Genomic DNA, 18,111 nt, shown 5'->3' with positions numbered 1-18,111 from the left:
GCCCCACCGCCTTCCTATTCCAGAAGTAGCATCCTCAAATCGATAAGTTAACTTCATGTTTATCAGCCACGCGTTATCAAAATGACATCCATGTATACATCAGATCTGCACGACTTTTTCACTTGATGGCCCAAACATAGAATTCTATTCAAGAGGATGCTGCCGCGGCGTGCACCCTCCAAGGGGTCACACCTCCGTCAAGTCAGTGCGGCTAGTCTGGAAAGCAACTCGCCCATTCCATCGCCGCCAGCAGCGACAACAGCAGGAGCAGCCGCAGTCAAGCTAGACAGCATGCTATCCGGAGGCCCTTATCGCCAGACTGCCACTCTTTGGATCCACGATGAAGCTTTTTCGAAAGATGAATTCCTGTTCAATAGCTGGGCATTCCCGGATTCTGGAATCAGTCCTGGTGATATTATTGAGATTGCATCTGTTGATTACAACTCTCTCCATCCGTCAGAAATTGGGTCAAGGAAACTGCTTAATGAGAGTATTATCGAAAATGATGGGAATGCTAATCTGGGTCTTCACCCAAAGTTTTCGTCGCGGACTCAGAGCCGATGTCTCTTTGTAGTAAAGCCTATGCCTCAAGAGATCAGGCAGCGACACCCAAAATTGGAGATATCAGTAACGCGCTCCGTTGCTAACATATTTGGCTTCAAGAATGGCTGCCATGTTATTATTTCTCAGGTTGACCGTTCACAATGCTCGGCATCTCATGTTGACATATCATTTCGCGATCAATATCTCGTGCGGGCTGATATGTGGAGATTAGTTACATCAGAGCTGGTCAACAAGACCATCTACAAGGGACAAAAAATCCTGTTCATGGGGAGTGTCAGAGCAACAGTGAAAAACATCTTTATTGGCGGCAAAAAAGCGCTGTCTGGATACTTTGCTCCCACCACGATCCCTGTTTTCCGAAGCGAGGCTGCTAGATATGTTCTATTCATTCAGATGAGCAAGGAAATGTGGGATTTTGATGCCGAAGGAACTGGCGATATCTTATTCAGCAGGGTCATCAATGGATTTTTACCCGAGCTTTTCAAACGCTGGGCGAATATTGACGCAAAACACTTGGTGACTATTGTACTCTTCACCCGAGTTGAGTATGATATGCCGACGGAGAAGGGAATGGAGCATCTGAAAAGCTTGTCTGATTCCAATCATTTTCCTACGCGAGATTTTTACCGCGTTGTTGTCAACGATATAGCCAGCGGGCATTGGACGGCAATCCTGGACGAATTGAAGAGAAACTTCCGCACCTTTTTGAGAGATGTCTCAATTCAAAAATTTAGCGGTACTGCTGACTCCACCAATGAAGGACAGCCACTGGCGATATCAGGTAGGCCTACAGCCGCAATACGAGGCAACATTCTTGAGGCTATTCATCTGGCCACATCACATCTGTCGTACGAGCACATTGATCGTGACATGTCGCGAACCGGCCATTCGATTGTTGTGATTACTCCGGGGTCAGGGCTTTTTGAGGTTTCTTACGAATCTCTGGCTGCGACTACAGATGCTGTTACTAGTATTGGAATTGCTATTGATCTCGTCAGCTTGAGTCCAATGCCGCTTCATTCTGTTCCGCTATTCAAGTACAGAAATCCCCACGGAAAGCTCAATGGCTTGAGAACTACAGGAGCCCGTGGTATGGGATCTTTGGATACTCGGTCCTCAAACTCTAGTTTCGCGGGCAAATCTCCGCCATTCTCTCTCAAAACTACGCAGATAAGTGCATTCGCAAGACCCATGTCGCGAGATACACCCCCACCACATTCAAAACAATGGAACTATGGAATTCCCCATTGGTTAGATATCTCGTTCTGGAATCCTGCTACTTATAAAGAGGACCGACGAATCACAAAAAATGACATGAATGCACCGATCCCATTTACCGTCAACAAAAAATCTCGATCATTTGTACCACGGGTGCGACTGTACGAGATTCAGATGATGGGTGTTATGGAAAGCGAGCAATCCAATATCTCAATACCTTATCTGTCGGAAAAGAATTTCGGCTTTCAGAGGACTGACACCACAATCTCAGATGTGTCTTCAAAAGCACTCTTACCCCATGCTGACAACAATTCCCTTTCCCCAGTGTCATCATATAAGGCTCAACTTAGTGACAGCCTCAGACCCGAAGGATTCCTCTCAAGCTTTACAAATCATCGAAACATGATGATAAGTAGTCCAGCAACTCAACAGAAGAAAGGAAGCAATTGGATGGACGAGTACGATGACAATGTCTTTGTTCCTTTCCCCCGGAAGCGCTACGTTCGCAAATCTGCAAAGGCTAAACGCCTTATGGAATCTGAAAATACGGGGTCTCGAGCACAAGACCGTTTTTCTACACGATCAATTTCAAGCTCTAAGGGGCATGAAGAGCATGAGCTAGAACGAACAGTATCCGGGCAATCAATTCCCCGCACAAAGGAAATCAAATCATCCTCAAAGCATACTAATTCGACACAAGATCACCCACCTATAAAGTCAGCAATAAAATCTGGCAGAACTCCAAGAATCTCGCGCTCAATCAGCTTTGCTCTCCGTGGACTTGGCATAGCTCCTCCAAGGGCTCAGCCGAGCACTGAAATAAATGTGGAACACGCTCAAGGGCGTGCCACGCCAGCTCGAACACCGACTACTACCGATCCAATAGTCGACTTTGAAAGTCCTAAAAGGCCCTCAACTTCGACGACGGACGAGAGTTCTTCGGTTCGTAGCATTCCTCAGTCCCCCCATCTTTCACCCACGCCGACGAAATCTGTAGAGAGTGTGGAAATAGCTCAACCTCGGCCAATATTACAGCCACGGCCCATTTCTCAGTCTCGTCCCATATCAATCAAAAGCATGAAAAAGAGGTTGCTCAGCGACTCTGGAACGGATCGCAATGGCGGAGAGACTACCATGCCCACAGCTGTAGAGCGGCCTACGACAGCGAGTATACATGGAGCTACTCAAGGACCATTTCCCATGACAAGGAACTATAAAAAGCACGAGCCAGTGGGAGCTCGGGATGCACCTACGGTCAGTTCCTCGCCAGGTAGAACACTTGCTCCTTGGGTAAGGTCAATTAATCCATCCAATGCTCCAAAGGTTTCTCTTAGAGATGCAAGTTGGTTTGGTCGTTGGCAACATGCATACCCACGCCCGCCAAATGTTGCTGTTGTTAAGTGGAAAAGCTTAAAGACTCCCGCGATTCTGCCATTGACTACAGAGGAGTTTCCTTCTTCAAAAGAACTGGCCGCAAATTATCTCCAAACCCCATATCGAGTATTTCCCAACGAAGATCACGACGGAAATGATATGCCCAGAGCTCAGGAAACGATATTACGTGAGATGGTTGCTTTGAGACTTTCCCATGGCTTTCAAATTGTAATTGGGGGCGCTGTGGCAGAAGCTACTGGTCAGCCATTTCTCGAATTTCTGAATGTCTTCGACACGAAATGTCTTGGAAAAGATGATACCACCATCATTCTTTCCAAAGGAAATATAATTCACAGGCTATCGTGTGTTGCTGGTGGAGAAATTGAAGTTACGAGATTCACCCGTCTGTCAGGTATTTCAGACGTTGACAAAAGCGACTCACCCACCTACACCTTGGCAATTCGAACAATTCTGGCCAAGACATACGATTTGAGCGACGTAAAGCTTATTTCATCCGCTGAAGAGTATAATTGGAACTATGCCGACAATTATATCGCTGGCCACAGAGATCATTTGATAGATCCAACGCGACAGTTGAGGTTCTGGCGGATTCGCTTTGTGCTCATTCCCATGCACCTCCCACCTAATGCGAGACGTCACATACAACCCTTCAGTGAAGACAACGAGGAAGAAATTCATTTGCTAGGCATCAGCCAGTTAACCAGCCTGTGGCAGCGCAATAAGTATATTCCGCCGGACGAGAAACGCTTTCAGTCTTCTGGCCGCAAACAAAAGGATCAAAATCCGTTGAATATTCTATATCAAACTCAAGATCCCTCCGAAATCGTTGGGGCTGAGTTTAATAGGTTGCTATTAACTGATCCCCAACTCGACAACCCGCCTGCCCAACTGCTTCCAGATTCAGAATTACTCGAAAGATCTGATTTTGGCCCCTCTTCTCTCATGGAATTGGCGCATATTATCCAAGGTGAAAAGGGTGTGCGTTTGATGGATCGGAGATGGCATCTACGGTTGCATTATAGTTGTCTTATTGGCTCGGAGTTCACGACATGGCTTGTGCAAACCTTCCGGGATATAGACAGTCGAGACGAGGCCGTGAAGTTCGGAAATGAGCTCATGAAGCTTGGTTTATTCATTCATGTTGAGAGAAGGCATAACTTTAGAGACGGTAACTATTTCTATCAAATTGCCTCGCAATACCGGATTCCGCGCCCAGAATCAAAGAGCGGGTGGTTTCCAGGCCTCTCGTCCAAGTCAGACAACTCCGTCCCTGCTACACCAGTGAACGACGCTATTAAAGAATCACCTAATATAGAGAGAGTCAGATCGGAGAGCTCTGAGACCCTCACGTCTATGATGGAGACGCCTTCAAAAACGAAAAACAAAGTGACCATCATGCTCTCCAAGACGATGAAATACGACGTTGATCCACGCAAGCGCTCTAGCCGGCCCGAAGTCATCGATCTCCATTACGACAGAATACACAACCCAGAGAACTGTTTCCACATAGAACTAAGCTGGATGAGTGCCACTGCCAAATTAGTTGAAGACGCAGTCGCATCGTGGGGTTCCACAGCTGAAAAATACGGATTGAAACTCGTTCAAGTGCCCATCGCAGAGGCGGCAGCGACAGTCAAAGTACAAACATTCAGAAAATTCTATCGCGTGAAACTAAGCGTCGTACCCCCATCACCACCAGTCTCTCTTCCATTTGGCGCTACATCCTTTTCACAACAGGGCAAGCCAGACAGGCATTTCTTCCAGAAAGCCATCCTTCGAAAATTCGACTTCGTCTTGGACTTTGAATCAGCCTCTTCTTTCCCACCGGACGTGGAAGTCTACTACTCGTGGGGAAAGCCAGACTATCAATACCCACAATACATCCACCGATCAGGCTGTCTCCTCGCCCAGATCTCCGACGAAGGCGACCTTATATTCCTCGCCAACCGTTTATTCAGCACTAAGAGCGCAGCGGGTCGAGATACTAGCCATCACAAATTCGACCGCAGCGAGCGCAGCGACTTCCACCGTGCTCGGGCAAACACATACACCTACGACCCCATGTTCTCACCCCGTCTGTCCCCAATCATCCGCCCCATCGCCGGAGGCGTTGGCGGTAGTGGCGGTGTTGGTGGTATAGGAGACTCGCTACCACCCATACACAACATCCCCGCTCTAACCCTCAACTCATCACCGACCTCCTCCCTCGACGCCGCGAATCTCTACAAAACGCCCGAACAGCTGAAAACCCAAGTCGAGGAATTCTGCAACGACCCAATTCGTCTCCAGCACTTTTATACGGAGGAACAACACGTCATCCGTCCAGTGTCAACGCGCATGGGGCCAACTACCGTGCTACCACCGCCCTCTGCATCAACTTCAAGCTCCGCAATGGACGCCTCAATACCATCGTTAGAGCTTCCGGCGAGTCTAGTCGGTCCGCATATTCCGCCGCCAGCGGCAGATTCGGAGATTGAGGGTTCAAAGTCGCTGGTGGGGATGTCATCTGCTGAGCAGCATAGCAGACCGGTGTCATCATCGGTTGGGGAGGAGAAGGAAGAGGGGAGTCAAGCTGATAATCGGAGCCCGAGTGTGAAGAGCGGGGGGCTGAATCCCGTGAAGTGATCTACTAATGCATACATATACATATATTCTAAGTGTCTTCTGGAAATGGGAAATAAAAAAACACTGATACCCGATTCTTCTTTTTGTTGTTCAAAACCTCGATGATTGGCAGGATTGTTATTTGCTGTTGTAGTTTCTGTCCTCAATCTATGTACTATTATACAAGCACTTGGCAAATCCACAACTCGATGCATTTTACAATTTTACTTATTGGTATATGAAGCCTCCTAGTAGGAATAGGGTAATATTGTGATCCATTCTGCTACCTGCATAAACGTAGTGTAGTGATCGATCAAGTGTGCGCCTAGAGACAAGATGCAACGCTTCCGAAAACAACGAAAAGGCCGTTAAAAGTGTAATCATAAACACTCAATTATTAGCTTCAGATGTCCATCCAGGACAAAGAGAATAATAGAGGTATATCGGGTTACATAACGAAACATTAAAAGAATAATAATGCGCTGAAAAGTTGACAAGAGAGATGAAATATAAGGCACATGACAAGCAGACAATATTAAAAAATTGTAGGAACTCAAACACACTTGGGTATCTTGTTGACGACGGCCGTTCACGCAACTAAAAGCAGGTAGAAAAGAATAAAGGAAGACATAAAGATGGCTGGAACTAATATCGAGAGAGAAACAACAAGAATAAAGAAGATTAGAAATAGAAGAAATGAGGAACGAAAAGGAGGCCGTTATCTTGTAAAGTGGCAACAATCGAAATTGCGATTTTAAAGAGCCTCTTCAATGTCGAGGAGCCACTTACGCACGCCTTCACGTAGAGTGTTTTCCTGACGAATTGGCTGTCGTTTTCCATTCTTGTCTGTAGAATCAATACCGAAATCAACGTCACCCTCTTCGCGACAGTGTTCTTCGGCAACATTTCGGGCAACCTCCTCCAAGGCTCCGAGAACAGTCTTGCGACACTCGCTTCTTGGAACTTCAACGATATGTGGAGTGTCATCAGTGGGTCGCTCATCGAGACGTATAGTCCTGTGCGGTGACGGAGCCCTGGAATGCGCCAAAGACGACTGGCCGCTTTGTATCAAAACTCGCTCAATGGCGTCGACTAGGGTTCCGTCAACGTCCATGACCGGCTCGTCAACGAACTTGGTTTCGATTTCTTCAGGGTCAAAGGTTTCGGCTAGTGTTGCTACGGAGTCCTTTCGTGAACGTCCATTATTGAAGAAACCAGTCAGAGGATTGGTGGAAGGGGTGTCTACTACCTGTCGGGATGTAGCACCGACAGCAGGACTTGGAGGATTCGCCAATCCGTTGGCACTGATCTTTCGCAGGAGACGAATACGCTTGACTGTACAAGTGCGCGTATCGGCGATTAACGTGCTGGCAACTTCCACCCATCGATCCGTTACGCTGGCAATTTCCGCGTCATGGCCAGGAACAGGAATGTGTTGGAAAGATTCAGCGAGCATAGCCCGCTTGACATCCGCTTCAATGCCGTGGTACGGCCGAACTGCTTGGAGTATGAAATCTTCATGAATACTCTTCAGCCATCCGCTAACATTCAAGGCTGGGCTGTCATTATCTTTTAGACTAGAATTGATATTGGAGAAACTACTCTGCATTGAGCCTCCAGCATCCATACTTGTGATCGAAGTTCTCGCTTTTTTGGGGGACGCCAATGTGGAATCATTGGATGACGACAAAGATAAGAAGCCCCGCAAGGGAAGGTCAACATCCACCACACCATCATCGCCTCGTACCGAGAGCCTCAAGGGAGAGTCTTTGACTTGATCAGTAGGAGCGAATTCTGATTCGTCTTGATCGATGATGTTCTTAGCGGTTGCTGAGGAGTGAGCAATAGATATGGTATCGGTAGAAGGGGCACTTTGAGCACCCTTTGGTGATGTGTTAATAGTCAGTGGGGTTTTCGTGCCCTCGGCGTTGTTATCTTCTGATTGGGCATCATTTTCTGGCGTCTGTGTCATTGAAGGCCGACGGGAAGACGGGTCACCGTCGCTTCCTCTCGAGGAATCTGGTCGTCCTGACCAAAGCCCAGACCAGATATTGCCTACCCACTTGCTACCACCAGTCGAGGTACTTCCGTCAGAGTTGTTGGTTTCGCTCCGGCGTAAATTCTGTAAAAGCTTTGCGGATGCATAACTGTCACTACCATCAACTCCAGTCCGATCAGAGTCATCGCGCAATTGGCGTCGTCGAGACGCGAAGTGAGGTACAGGAATGGCGGAGCTGTTTGTCGTGGTAGATGTGGTAGCTCGTGTGCGAGCCTCCGTCGCATGAATTGGCAGATTAGCCGTCCTGATCGATCGAGCATCGGAGTCCCTTCGATGACTTGATAATGGCGGGTCAATTGGGAAAGAGGTTTCCACTTCATCGGTGTTCTTGTGAGCAGTTTCTCCAGACGATACGCTGACAGACCTCTGAGGAACCTCAGGTTCTTCGGTATGGAGCTTTTGTGCTCGAGCCCTTCGATTTATTTTGCGACGAAGTGATTCCTGTCGAAGGAGAGGAAAAGTTGGCGGACTCTGGGAAAGTGGGCGGGTGGATGCAGATGTCCCTGGGCGCATAGGTGAATTGACGTAGTCGAAACGATGTTTCGCGGGTAGGAAAGCAGATAAAATAAAGACCAAACGTCTTGCTACCATCTTGTTTTCGGAAACAATGACAGTGCGATGAGCGATTGTGGGCTCGAAGTCCTGTTGCGTCTTTTGTTGAAAGTGGTAGCGTTTGCGGTACCAATCAGGACCCAAGCTACTAAGCCAGTCTGTATGGTTCCCTAGAAAAGCTGTGATAAGCACGAGAAAGAATAGGCCATGCTCTTTATCTGCCATTAGCCGTGCGATCCATCTTGCCTCCTCGCGCCAAACACCCCACCGGCTTTGTCCAAGAACGACCCGTGGTATGCGTAAAGCGGCTGAGATTCGCTGGGCATTCAGGAGTAACTCCTCCTTGAGTCTACTGTTGTACGCAAGGACATTTGGTCGGAGTTGGATTATTGTCTGGTTAGTCCTCTGCATGTTTGGCATCTTCAGAGGTTTCGGGGTATTGGGCTTTGGCCCATGGGATACCTGAGCATCAACCTTTTTTAGGAGAGTTAAGATCTCTCGCCCGGCTAGATTTTCCAGATATGTCAAAGTTCTAGTAATCACGTCCCAGTGATCGACAAGTAAATCAATCCTGTCGTCTAGGCTTGTCTGTGAATAGTTATCGTCAAAGAATGCGCTAGTCCAATGCGGGTCTGAGTCTAAAGAGAAAGACATCTGCTTCGATCCATCGGGTCCGTGCGTGCTTGGTCTTGACATCGGTCGGGTGTTGTTGCGTGACGCTATTGGGATTTGTATCGTAATGGCGACTGCATACATGGGAGTTTTCTTTTCCTTGATTTTGCGACGCTTGGTTATGTCAGGGAAAGGGTACCCGTTGTCTGACATCATATCCGGAGGTAAAGAGTTAGACACCTCTGGAGAATCCCCCGTTGAATCTCGTGATTCCGGTAAATTGACACTGAACATTCGCGTAATGAGAATGGTGACTTTCGATGACGGCTTGCTGTCCTGCGGCCGATCAAGAAAGTAACCGCCGGATGACTGAGTACTAGAATATGTCCTGGCGAGGGCGCTTCGCGGCGTTTGTCGACCAGCCAAGGCATCGATTTCACGAGGAGCAGGTGATGTTGCCATTGTACCCCCGAAATCAGAGTCCGTGGACAGAATGTGCATTTTAGTTGATGATCCCTTGTAGCTAAAAGCGCTGCTCCCGAATATGCAATTTAGCAAGCCCGAATCACTAGACTCTGGAGATGTACGATTATGATAGGGCTCAAAAGCACCTTCACCTGGAGACGTCATTGAGCTGATAGAATTGCGACACCGAGCACGACCAAACGCTCCAGATGGGACTTGGGGGATTTTCCTGGCGTTGGCGGCTTGCGACATCAAGCCCCCTTCAGTCTGTGAGGGCTGGCTTGTTTGTAACGATCCTCTCCGAGAAGTAGTATGAGACAGACTCGAGGTGCGCGAATGCCTCCCTGTTGGCGACTCAAAGACTTGAGGATCCAAACCCAAGCCATGAGTGGACGAGGGGTCAGAATTTCCCTTGGAGTCGAGCAGTATACACGGCTCATCTCGATCACCGATGGCATTCTGCGCGATAATGATTCTAAAGTCTTTGATGACATCCAGCTCTAGTCCTCCACGATCATCGTAGCCACCAGCGCTCGCGGCATTGGGTGAATTGAAACTCGTTTGAAAGGCATGGGCGGAGTTGGAGGAGCGGTGGAGGAGGCGAGGATCAGGGAAGAGAAGACCAGAGGTATGCTCCTCTTCGGTGACAGACTCCAGGACGGTCGAATTCCGTGGTGCGTAGACGCTTGGGCTGAAGGTGCTGAGCAAGCGACCCAACATGGTGGCGATCTTGCTTTGACGGAGGGGCGACGGGTATAGTTGGGTACGATGGTTAGAGGGCGAGCGCTTTATTCTTCTTCTTCTCGTGAAAGCTCCATTGTCAGAGGGCGTGTGAGATCAAGGCTAGCCCCTCCTTTCACGACGGTGGCTCTGCTGGATGCCAATAACGGCGGCCCGGTTAATGGGAATATAATTTGAGAACAAAGCCCGACGTTGGGGGCACGAAGGCGATGATGAATGTCGATTCTGGATAGGGGCGCCAATGGAGCGAGAGGCGAGCAGCGAGGCAGCAGCGAACAGGAGGAGGAGAATTGCAATGATTAATGGTCACGACAGCATTGGGATGTTGCTACGAAGGGCGAGCGGAGCAGAGGAAGCAGCCTGGGCCGGAATCTGGAAGGGCGGTGAGGCCGCGAACTAATTAGGAAAGCAACCATGCGGGCAGCTCCGCCGATGGCTAACCTGTCCGCCGTGATTGGCTTTTTTTCTACTTCGACTTTTTCTACCTTTGCTGACTCGACTTCTACGGAGTCTATTCAATAAAGAAATCGAGGAAACCCTTCTCGCTGCTATGCTCGTCTCTGGACGGACGGTTGACTGAAACCACATCCATTCCCCAGCATTTGCCACCCTTTGCCGAAACGCCAGATGGAGACCTGCACATGCCGATACCCGACGTGATAAGATAGCCCAGCACGGTATGTAAGCCTAAGCTAGAGCGCTTACAGCAAGGACTGGCTGCAGCGTGCAGCGGGCTAAATCTGCACGCCGCCCGAGGCGGCGATCCAGGCCCGTGCGAGGCCTTTCTTTCTATGCAATTATACTAGTTACCGTACGACTGAATGTAGACGCGACATCTGCATGTACACTACTACATGGCTGATATTCTATAACAAGCCCCTAGTTTGGATTGTCATGATGGCATTAGTTTATTCTACATGTAGACCAGCATACAGCCAGCACCATCGGCCCTAAACTCCGTAATTCCAACTTTTCCAGTCCTGGAATACATGATATCATGCCTTTTTCGTTTTGCTCTTCACGCGCGCTAGAAGTTTCTGGATGTCTTCGTCTTGTGCAGACTCATCGCGCTTAGAAGTGCCCTTCTTCCGCTTCTTGGACTCCTCGACAGGTCCGTCATCATTCGCGTCGTCGCGTATCCGGCGGCGTTTGCGGCTCTCCTCAAGAAGCGCCTTCATACCCGAAGTAGCCTTGAATTTCGGATTCGTAGGGTCGATCGCGAACTCATGACTATCATACAGATTGGTGAATCGAGGATCGGTGGTATCCATCTGAAAGTCGTCCGCGCCAGCTGCTTGCTCGTCTGTCTGCTTGTTCTTGCCTTTCTTTCCCTTTTTACGCGCCCTTTTCTCTGCCTTTTCAATCTCGTTCATATCAAAGTGCTTCATTCCCGTGGATGTATCATCTACCATCAGAAGCTCAAGTTCAGCACGCTTAGAAGCTGCCGCAGCTTCTTCGGCCGCTTTTTCTTCACGTTTCTTGCGTCGCTCCTCTTTGCCACGGTTTTTTGTCACTTTAGCCTCTGGCTCGTTGAAGAAAGGATCTTCGAAACCGAGTTCTTCCTCAGCTGCATCATCTTGCTGAGCCTTGTCACCATCAGCATCATCATCCTCAGCCTTCTCAGCCCTCTTAGCTGCTTTGAATTTCTCCTTTCTTCGTTGCTTTCGCTCTCTTTGCTTGCGAATATAACGTTCCACTGTGGTTTCTTCAACGATTGGCTCATTCTCAAAGACGGATTCTCGAGTCGGTTCACCGGCTAAGCCCGATGTGAACGTAATCTCCATATCACCCACAGGTTCTTTCTCTTTTTTCGATGATGATCGAGTAGGTTCATCTTTTAAACCGAGTAAAGAACGCATTCGCTGTCTTTCCGTCTCCTTCTTTGACATTTTCGAATCCGATCCGCCTGTAACGGTGGTATCAACTACTTCAACTCCTTCCTCCTCGTCATCGGAGCTGTCACTAGCCAGGTAGGCTTTCAGGTCATTCTCCTCAATTTCTTTCCGACCACCTCTGAACGCTTTGGCTTGTGCTTCCTTCCGGGCCTTGTCCTCGGTATCCCACGTAAGCTTAACCTTGCTATGTTGAAGAGCGTCCGTCACAAACTCTGTAGGTCTGTACCCGTCAGGTATGCGCTGGCATTGCTCCCTCGGCTTGTCATCTGAGAAGTCAGTGTCGTCAGGAACAAATCGGAGATCGAAGAAATTAGCGCTGGAGAGGTATTCCGTGCCATCAATAGAGTCGTAGACTTGCTTCGCAGTCGCTTTAGATGAAAACTCAATAATTGCGTAGTAATACCGCAACCGTTCAAGCTGATATTTTCGTAATTGGGTTGTATTAAATTCCTCGCCTTGGTCTTCCTTCAGAATAGACTTTTTGATATCTTCTTCCTCTTCGGAATCTTCAAGTTCCTCCTCGTCATCATCTAGATTGTCCTCGTCATGTTTGGATGATGCGAAAATTTCTTTGGGGGGTCCTTCTACTTCTTCTCTTTCCAATCTCTCTTTCCCAAATTCACTGGGATATATCGACACTTGCGAGATACGACCACTAGTCGCAAAACTCGAGAAGACAGCCATGAGATCCTCAGCGCGTATATTGTCCCAGTCAAGATTCACTACCGCAAGACGATTTGTCACTTCACCGAGGGGGACATCAGATTGACTTTTAGCCGGGAATTCGGCATCACCGGCACGATTCTCGTGCCCGTCTTCTTCCTCCTCATCATCCTCCTCACTTGATGATTCCTCAGACGACGACGATTCAGAAAACCCTCCATCGCGCGCTGGATCATATGGCTTTTTGTCCGCCCTTTCCAATTCTTTCAGAACTTCATCGTCATCATCAACACTGACATCATCGGCATCTTCATCTTCATCCTCATCCTCATCCTCAAAGCGATAAAATCGTTCGAGCTTTTTCTTAGTGTCATCATGTGCTAGCTTTCGTCCGTAGCGATCTACAGCGGCATTTCTGGAAAATTCCTGGTCGTGCAGCATGTGCGTAAACCGCTTGTCGAGTTTGACATGGGTATGGCGTTTGCTGGGTAGACGATAGCGAGGGTCGCTTTGGATATTAGCAAAACGTTGATCGGCTGCATAAAGTTGAAAATGTTAGTGCTATCAAAAAGGAAGAGTTTTTGATGTATTCCCATGATTGTGGAAATAAAAATATGTACGGTGCGATTCAAGAGCAAGGGAAATGGGATAGACTTACAAATGGTTGTCGCATCATCTTTGGCTTTGCTGCTGGCTTTTCCCTTCTTGCGGGTAGGGTCCGCCATGTTCAATTGAAATGCGAGTAATACAACCTGTAAATCAAAGTCACAAAGTTATATCGATTTACGCTCACTGAGAGAAAAGTGCGGACGGTGAGTCTGTGGTTGGAGAATAAGTATGCTGAATTATTTAATACTGCCGTTGGTTGAGCGGAGGATATTTTTTTGAGCATGGTCCGTGCGTCTATTTCCGAGCTATCGGTATTAACACTCGACCAGCGTATAGTTTCACGGCGTATTGATTGAGACTGGTTTGTCTGAGGATTATTAAATAGCACGAAGACCACATGTCCAATTGTTCGTATAAAATGACAACTAACTACAAGCTATGCTATCTGTTTGAAAGTCCAATCTGGAGCCAGATAAATGCAAAATAGACGATCCTCACCAATTCTGGGAGGATCTAAGCCCAGATATCAACATCTGCTGGGCATGCAAGTGATGATACAAATGATTTGCCTGCTGATAGAATATATCAGCAGCCCAGGTATCTATTCTCAAGCCATCGAGGCTCATCCTCGTCTACTATGCGCCCAACAACGACTTTCACTTCAGGATATACAGCCGTCAGCCGTTGCAACCCACATTTCCCGGCAGCGCAAGTCACAAAGACTATCTTGTGCTCATCAACACCATGATCAATAAGGACGCGGACTGCCATTAGCGCTGCCCCTCCACTAGCCATCTGTGGATCTAGAAGCATCACGGTGGAATGAGTTTCGATTCCTAGTGGGAGTTTGAGATAATGGAGCTCTGGTTCCGAGGCTAGAGGGCTAGTTTGGATGAGAATTCTGCCTGTAATGCAGTCTGGTAGCGTTCGCTTCAATGCAGTCTCCATGCAAGATCCGCCTCTCAGAATGGCGACGGCAGAGACGGTGCCCAAAGGATGTATGCCATGATATCGTTGTTTGCTAGGTGTCTCAACAGCAGCAGGGACATATTCGGTACAGTCCAGAGCCCTATAAACGCAAGTCAACGTGTTGTCCAATACAGATGTAATGTTAAATTACCTCTCGATAAGCAATGAGGCTAATCGGTCAAAGTAGAACACGAAGTCGACCTGTTCAGTAGCAGGATCCTGCAAGATCGTGTGCATGCCTTTGAATTGGGGTGTTGGTTTCATGATGATGACGTTATCAGAAAGAATCTCCTCTGCAGCAAGTGCACGCAATTTTTCAAGATCTGCTTTATGTTTCTCTGATTTTTCTTGGAGTCGCCGTCTAATGTGTTCCACTACCATGGCTTCATTTCGTCAGCGCGGCTGAATACGTCTAAGTCGGCCTATCAAGGTCATACTAATGGCTGTTTTGTTTTCAATTCCTCGGGGAATAATGATGTCTAACCCACTATAAGTTATAGTGTAAGGAGCAGGGACCGCAGAAACAAACCTGAAACATGTCGTTGCGGTTCAACATATTGGGTGTATGACGGCTTGACATAGGTAAACCACTGTTTGATGATTCCTTCAACGTCTCGGCCTCGCTCTCGTACATCGCGTAAAACTTCGTATAATTAGATTATTATTCCAAACACGGACTTGTCATGGTCGGCCTACTTCTTCGGCCAAGGCATACATCCATATCAGCTTCTACAAAGATCTATAGCAATGTTAGCATATTTCAAGAGCTAAACAAGGGGAACAAAATAGTTATCTCCTGCAGCATACCTTTGCGTCAAGAAGATCTAAGATTCTAGGATCATGAAGAGCCAGGATTCCTTCTAAAATCAATACGCGGGGTGAATAAAGAGGAGTCGTTTCCTTCTGGCGCTGATGCTCCTTGAATGAATAGATTGGGATGTTTGCCTTCTTTCTTAAAATAGGAAACATTGTATGTTAGTTGCTGTTGAGGAAGCATCAAGCTTTGGGAGCCTTGAAGACTAAGCTCACCCGAGTTTCAAGTCCTGTAGACTCTGGACTAGAGCATCGAAATCAATCGAGTCGGGACAATCAAAATCGTACTCATTTCTATGGGCCTTTTCATGTTGCTCCGGATTCAAACTTTTGTAAAACGAATCCTACACCCCAGTTATGATCAGAGCTAATCATGAATTGTTTTCTGAGGTAGGGTTTACCATCACAAGAATGACCACCCACGGGAGATTCAGAGACTTGATAATCTCCATTGCCACAGAAGTCTTGCCAGAGCCGGAGCTCCCTGCAATACCAATAATGCTGAGATCTTCCCATGGCGGAGAATAACCCTGTTTCAGATTGGTGGCGGTTGAATAGATCGGGGGAAGGGACTCCATGGCGGTTTCTGTGAAATAGCAGCAGCAATGTTACCAAATTGGGAACTAGGCTAGACGGCAATGATGTCCATATACACCTTACACATTGCCAGCAGCACAAGCCTGCACTAAACCTGCCGTCGAATCATGACAAAACATGCAGGAATGTTCTGCATAACCGATTTTTTAACGTTAGTGTTGCTCGCGTGCAAGGCCATTCCCGCGATAAGCTGTAAGGCGCCTTTCCCAGAACGGTAAGGCTACGGTGTGGCGCCACACAGGTTTCTTGGCACCAGGTAACTACGGCGGACAAGTCATTAATGGGTCTCTAACGATATCATTTCACTTTTTACATTCGACTATATCCAGGCTGTTGTCGGCATTAAGTTTGTATACTCCATATAAATTGGGAAGTCGGCTCATAATGCTCTGGCAGCAATATCCTGTGTAGTTGCACGGCCAGGTGGGTCTCATCTGACAAGTCCAATTGATACTGATACTGATTCTATTGTATTATCTCAAACATTCTGAATATATTGAAAGTAATAGTCAACTATATTCCTGAATCATATACAGGGCATTCAGCTAGACAAGGACGTTCAGCCACATGCAGGGTATGTATGTACTGCGCCGCATTACTATTGGTGATAGTAATTAGATACAGCCTAAGGATGGGAACTCACGTGACAGGGCCGGAACGGGGTCTCGGGCCGACTTGAGCGCCGGCTCTAGCGCCAACCAGCTTTTCCTTACCAGCCTCTCGCTTGGCCTTCTCTCTCTTCTTTTTCCTCTTCACAGGTCTCTCTTACGAAGTCCCCAATGGCTTCTGTCTCGACGGCTCGACAGAAGCTCGACAGACAGCCACACTATCATTGCAGAACCTACCAGTAGGCTGAGAAATGTTATGATAGCCATGGCCTCTACCAATGTGGTAGGCACCCCGCCGTACGCGCCGGAGCTCGCCGTCCTAACGTACTCAGATGTCTCCTACATCCTCCTCCACAACGCCAACATGGCACCAGTTTGAACGAAGGGTCGACGAGGTGAAAGCATCGAAAGCGTGAGTTGTCAGACGTCTTTTCCTAATCGCCTCGCCGTTCATGATGTGTCAAACACAAGTTGGGAATCTCTCCAAAAAGATATCTTGAGGAAACTATGTTAACTTGAAAATCTGACTTGGCGTTAATTATTGCCTTTTGTCACTTGATTTTTGTTTTGATCGACATTCTAACTGATGATTCCGGTAGTGATATCAATTGCTTGGTCATGGACTACCTCGTCACCAACGGTTATCCGGCAGCGGCAAAGAGATTCGCCGTCGAGGCTAATATTCAGCCGAAGGCCGATATTGGGTCCATCGAGGAACGCGTAGAGATCCGCAGTGCTATTCACTCGGGCGATATCCAAACCGCTATTGAGAAGATCAACGAACTAAACCCCCAGGTATGACATACCCTGCCTAGCTTTTCCTTCTTTTTACCCATCGTATCTTGCTATGATTATACCAGTTTCATGCACCACTCATAATATACCCTCTTTTGGGTGTTGATGATAAAAACTCATCTTCAGTCCTCAGTATGAGCAACATATTGTCTCGATTTTCTTGACAGCCTCACTTTTCATCTTGCACCTGACTCTCTGTTGCATCAGCAGCTAACATGATCTCCCATGTTACAGATATTAGATGAAGACCCGTCTCTTCACTTCTCCCTGCTCAGGTTACAACTTGTTGAACTGATCCGTAAATGTACATCTACTCCTAACGGAGATATTACTCCCGCGCTGGACTTTGCCACATCTCGGCTTGCACCGCGAGCGCCTACCAATCCTCAATTTCTTGAAGATTTAGAGCGAACCTTAGCCCTTCTCATCTTTCCGGCGGAGAACTTGACTGTTCCGTTGGCCAATCTTCTTCATCCCGACTTACGCAAAGATATTGCCACAAGGGTCAATGAAGCCATTCTAGAAAGCCAGGGAGCTCGTAAAGAGGCCCGGCTGCGCAATTTGGTAAAACTACGCGCTTGGGCGGAGCAAAAGGCCCGAGACACTAAGCAGGCAATTCCCGATCATCTTGATATCGGACTGCACAGTGATAAGTCGACAGCCAATGCTCAACACCGCCCCAGTCAAAACGGCAGTTCAGATGATGCCGTCATGGCCAACGATGGATCCATCGACCCCATGATTGCGTAAACTTCTATTTATCTAGTCCTCAGTGCGCTGGTTGACCGGGAAGTTATCTCCCATGACAAACAAGCCACCAACAGCTTTGCGATGTTTATACGGAGTGCTTGTCCTATTTGCTTGTTTTGTTAGCATGGCGTTGGGGATTCGGTATATGTAATCGTTGGTATTTGTTGCATTTGCACTATACCAGGTACAATTTCCATTTGTA

At 47.8% G+C, this 18,111-nt stretch overlaps 5 protein-coding genes across 5 annotated transcripts; 2 read left to right on the top strand and 3 right to left on the bottom strand.

The window, feature by feature from the left end:
- The first annotated feature begins 168 nt into the window (after positions 1 to 168).
- On the top strand, positions 169 to 6,031 carry BGW36DRAFT_321016 (Dishevelled, Egl-10, and Pleckstrin domain protein). The gene has a single exon (XM_046212643.1). It carries the CDS (start codon positions 292 to 294, stop codon positions 5,800 to 5,802), a length of 5,511 nt encoding a protein of 1,836 aa, XP_046071051.1. The 5' UTR covers positions 169 to 291; the 3' UTR covers positions 5,803 to 6,031.
- Positions 6,032 to 6,535: 504 nt separating this feature from the next.
- On the bottom strand, positions 6,536 to 10,189 carry BGW36DRAFT_359971 (folliculin-interacting protein N-terminus-domain-containing protein; the record flags this gene model as incomplete). Its single annotated transcript, XM_046214130.1, has 1 exon — positions 6,536 to 10,189. One exon carries the CDS (start codon positions 10,187 to 10,189, stop codon positions 6,536 to 6,538), a length of 3,654 nt encoding a protein of 1,217 aa, XP_046071050.1.
- An 866-nt stretch (positions 10,190 to 11,055) lies between these two features.
- On the bottom strand, positions 11,056 to 13,627 carry BGW36DRAFT_321010 (uncharacterized protein). The gene is made up of 2 exons (XM_046212642.1): positions 13,427 to 13,627; positions 11,056 to 13,304 (listed from the first exon to the last, which is right to left on the bottom strand). The coding sequence occupies exons 1-2, from the start codon at positions 13,491 to 13,493 to the stop codon at positions 11,206 to 11,208; spliced, it is 2,166 nt and encodes a 721-aa protein (XP_046071049.1). The 5' UTR covers positions 13,494 to 13,627; the 3' UTR covers positions 11,056 to 11,205.
- Positions 13,628 to 13,754: 127 nt separating this feature from the next.
- On the bottom strand, positions 13,755 to 15,908 carry BGW36DRAFT_380270 (putative uridine kinase). Its single transcript, XM_046216310.1, has 8 exons — positions 15,561 to 15,908; positions 15,376 to 15,503; positions 15,154 to 15,298; positions 15,043 to 15,085; positions 14,876 to 14,989; positions 14,784 to 14,825; positions 14,498 to 14,729; positions 13,755 to 14,446 (listed from the first exon to the last, which is right to left on the bottom strand). Exons 1-8 carry the CDS (start codon positions 15,735 to 15,737, stop codon positions 13,963 to 13,965), a joined length of 1,365 nt encoding a protein of 454 aa, XP_046071048.1. The 5' UTR covers positions 15,738 to 15,908; the 3' UTR covers positions 13,755 to 13,962.
- Positions 15,909 to 16,629: 721 nt separating this feature from the next.
- On the top strand, positions 16,630 to 17,909 carry BGW36DRAFT_428134 (CTLH/CRA C-terminal to lish motif domain-containing protein; the record flags this gene model as incomplete). The annotated part of the gene is made up of 4 exons (XM_046220507.1): positions 16,630 to 16,647; positions 16,697 to 16,776; positions 16,964 to 17,159; positions 17,394 to 17,909. 4 exons carry the CDS (start codon positions 16,630 to 16,632, stop codon positions 17,907 to 17,909), a joined length of 810 nt encoding a protein of 269 aa, XP_046071047.1.
- Positions 17,910 to 18,111: the final 202 nt, after the last annotated feature.

Source organism: Talaromyces proteolyticus (genome assembly GCF_021365285.1).
Source record: "Talaromyces proteolyticus strain PMI_201 chromosome Unknown BGW36scaffold_7, whole genome shotgun sequence".
In the NCBI taxonomy this organism is placed as follows: Eukaryota; Fungi; Ascomycota; class Eurotiomycetes; order Eurotiales; family Trichocomaceae; genus Talaromyces; species Talaromyces proteolyticus.
Note: the sequence above shows the minus strand (reverse complement) of the source record. Positions and strands in the feature narration are given on the sequence as shown.